General features: G+C 39.4%; 1 protein-coding gene across 1 annotated transcript; it reads right to left on the bottom strand.

The window, feature by feature from the left end:
* Positions 1 to 623: 623 nt before the first annotated feature.
* Positions 624 to 2,489, bottom strand: GCK72_019137 (uncharacterized protein; the record flags this gene model as incomplete). The annotated part of the gene is made up of 6 exons (XM_053732893.1): positions 624 to 744; positions 793 to 866; positions 912 to 1,071; positions 1,120 to 1,208; positions 1,261 to 1,957; positions 2,230 to 2,489. The coding sequence occupies 6 exons, from the start codon at positions 2,487 to 2,489 to the stop codon at positions 624 to 626; spliced, it is 1,401 nt and encodes a 466-aa protein (XP_053581806.1).
* Between the last annotated feature and the right edge of the window lie 271 nt (positions 2,490 to 2,760).

Genomic DNA, 2,760 nt, shown 5'->3' with positions numbered 1-2,760 from the left:
GCGTGCCAAGCTTGCATCCAGACTCCGCCCATTTTATTTTCCACTGCGGCCGAACTTTTTGAGCGCTACCTACTAGCTGGTTCCGAAAAAATCACCGTGTAATTGAAAAATGTCGTGAGGTTTCGTGTTTGCGTACTCATCGGTGTTCGCACAGTGTAGATTTACGGGGGGAAAATAGTGCAATGCATGGCGCCCTCTCCTGAAATATTCCGCCAATTCAATTGTTCATTTGAATAGCTTTTAGAGTTTTCATCGTTCTTTCTTATATTTTTCAAAATTTCAGAGTATTGATGCGATTGATATACCTAGTTTGTTTCTTGCGGTTAGTGCTCGAATGCAGAAATATACTTCTCCGTCGTTCTGTTTTTTCAGGTTCGATGAAGACCGTTTAATAAGGCCAACCGACAACAATTTTGAAAAGCGTGAGTGATAAACACGAATATTCATATAATACGATTATAAAAAGAGAAAAAAAACAAACTGGGAACTGAAGTGGAATGAAGAAATAATCAATCGACAATTACAAATGTCGCCTCTCCGTCTTCTCCACAATTTCGTCTAGTATTTTTCTGCCAGGGCTGGTTAGTAGCTGTAAAATTTGATGAGTTATTTCCCACAAAACTTCAGAAAACCTGACGCGTCTGTGCCATCGCAGTCGGATCTGCCACGGCCAACCTTAAAGCATCGTGTGTCTGCTTCTCTTCCGAGTAAGTCTTTCCGATGCCAGTTTTTGTTATGAAACGGCTGAAAATTGTAAAATACCCTTTCGTTGGTAATTTTTGTGACTCTTACTATTTTGCGATCAGAATAGCTTCGATAACTCCTCTCACATCAACGTCATACCAGAAAAAAGGTGATGCTTTCTTCTGAAGTTATCGATGTTTGATTAATATCGAATCATGCCTCCCAACCTTTTCTATCCCAGTGAATAAGGACTTCCAATCAGACGAATGCACTAGATAAGACAATTGTTTTGCATCGTTCTTCCCGAGTACACTAAAAAATACTAGATGCCGATTCTCTTGGCATATTGGCAATTTCACAGTTTCCATAATTTTGACGCTCGTTATTCTAAAACAACTGATTTTTTTGTATAAAAAAAGCATTTTTGAATCTCACCCGACTTTCTTCAAGTTATCTTTCAAAATCGTGGTGTCACTTGATGATCTTGAATACAAATTAATCAACGAAAAATTGTAAGAAATTTTCTGAAAAGTATTATTTTGCAGGAATCGCATATTCGAATATATTCTGCTCTACCTCAATCGGCTTGAACTTTTTGGGTTGAGCGACTTCAACAATGCTTGCTGTCACTTCACGCTTTCTCGGTTGTTGGCGGGAAGAAGATGGGCATTTGGTTTCTCGTGGATTCGAACTTATCGGAGCATCGATGGACATTCTTCTGAGAACAAGTGTCGTTGAAGTCGATGATCCCAGTTCAGCGGTTTGACGGCAGTCTCTTGTTGATGCCTCTTCTCTTGCAACTTCTGCTCTGGAGCCCTGTTCTATCGTCCCAAATAAAGCTAGATATTGCTCTCGTTCAAATGGGTCAACCTCTTCTCCATCGTCGGAAGATGATTCAAGATCAACGTAAGGCAGAACTTGTTGAATATCTATTGCGGCTGAGCGATTGAGAACGATTTCTCGACGAGATGATATTTCTGATCGTTCAACAGCTCCAGTGAAGGATGGGGAGAGAGGAAGAAGCTGCTGTTGCTCCACATTATCTCTATCACTGGCAATGTTCGACTGACGACAAGAAGCGATGCATCTGTGACGAGGCAACAAGTGGTCGGATAAGTGAAAATGGTTGTGTGAAGCGGCAAGAAGCGATGGTTGAGTTGAATCCAGGTTGTCCTGTCTTATGGTTGTTTGAATGTGGTATGTGGGTTGATTTTTTGAGCGTACTTTACAACTGAACAATATTGGTCGTTGTGCTGTTGGGATTGGTTCTCGACTGAAAAAATAACTGTAACTTTCAATATAGCCAGGTGAATGTATTCAGATGTTCTTTTTTAAAAATTATTTCAACTAGTGACAAAAATTTTCACATTTTTTATCGAAATTTCCTAAAAGAGAGTCTACTACTGATGATGGCCACGCTCTCTTTTTTGTGTATTTATCAAAATTTCCTATTGAATGGTCTAGTAGAAAGTGCGCCGAAACCATTACTAAACTTTGTACAAACACAGAGTCTCATTTCTAATTCGAATGAATTTTCAGACTTACAAGTAAAATGAAGACACTTTCTGAGCGGAAATCCCGGAATCTGGCATCAGAAGCTTCATAATCGTTGAGGTGAGGACGTCTGCAACACTTTTCAAAGTATGATCAAGGTCGGGATCTTTCCGGATTTTGGAGAAGGGAACGGCGAGGAGAAGGTGGCGTTCTTTGGCGATTCCAATCATCTTCTCGTTGAATTTCTCGATATAGAGATCGATTCCAGACTCCTTCAGGATATTAAACACTTTGGCGAGTGATGATGCCATGTTTGGTAGTTTCTTTCGCTGAAAAGTTTGCATACCTATAAGTCCTTTTTATTAATTTCAGAGAACTTATGGAATCATCTTATTTTTAAAGAGGATTTCTCAACTACAAATATGAAAAAAACATAAGATGTGCGAAAATCAAGAAGATGATTGTAGGAAAAAAGTGAGGAAAAAATCAGATAAAATCTCAAAAAAAAATCGGTTAAAAAAATTTGTCGGACCAGTCAGTCTTCGGTGTACGTGACAAGGTAGAAGACGACACGTCAGGCTG

This window comes from Caenorhabditis remanei, chromosome V (assembly GCF_010183535.1).
Source record: "Caenorhabditis remanei strain PX506 chromosome V, whole genome shotgun sequence".
Classification (NCBI taxonomy): Eukaryota; Metazoa; Nematoda; class Chromadorea; order Rhabditida; family Rhabditidae; genus Caenorhabditis; species Caenorhabditis remanei.
The sequence above is the reverse complement of the archived record's forward strand: the minus strand, read 5'-3'. Positions and strand labels throughout refer to the sequence as shown.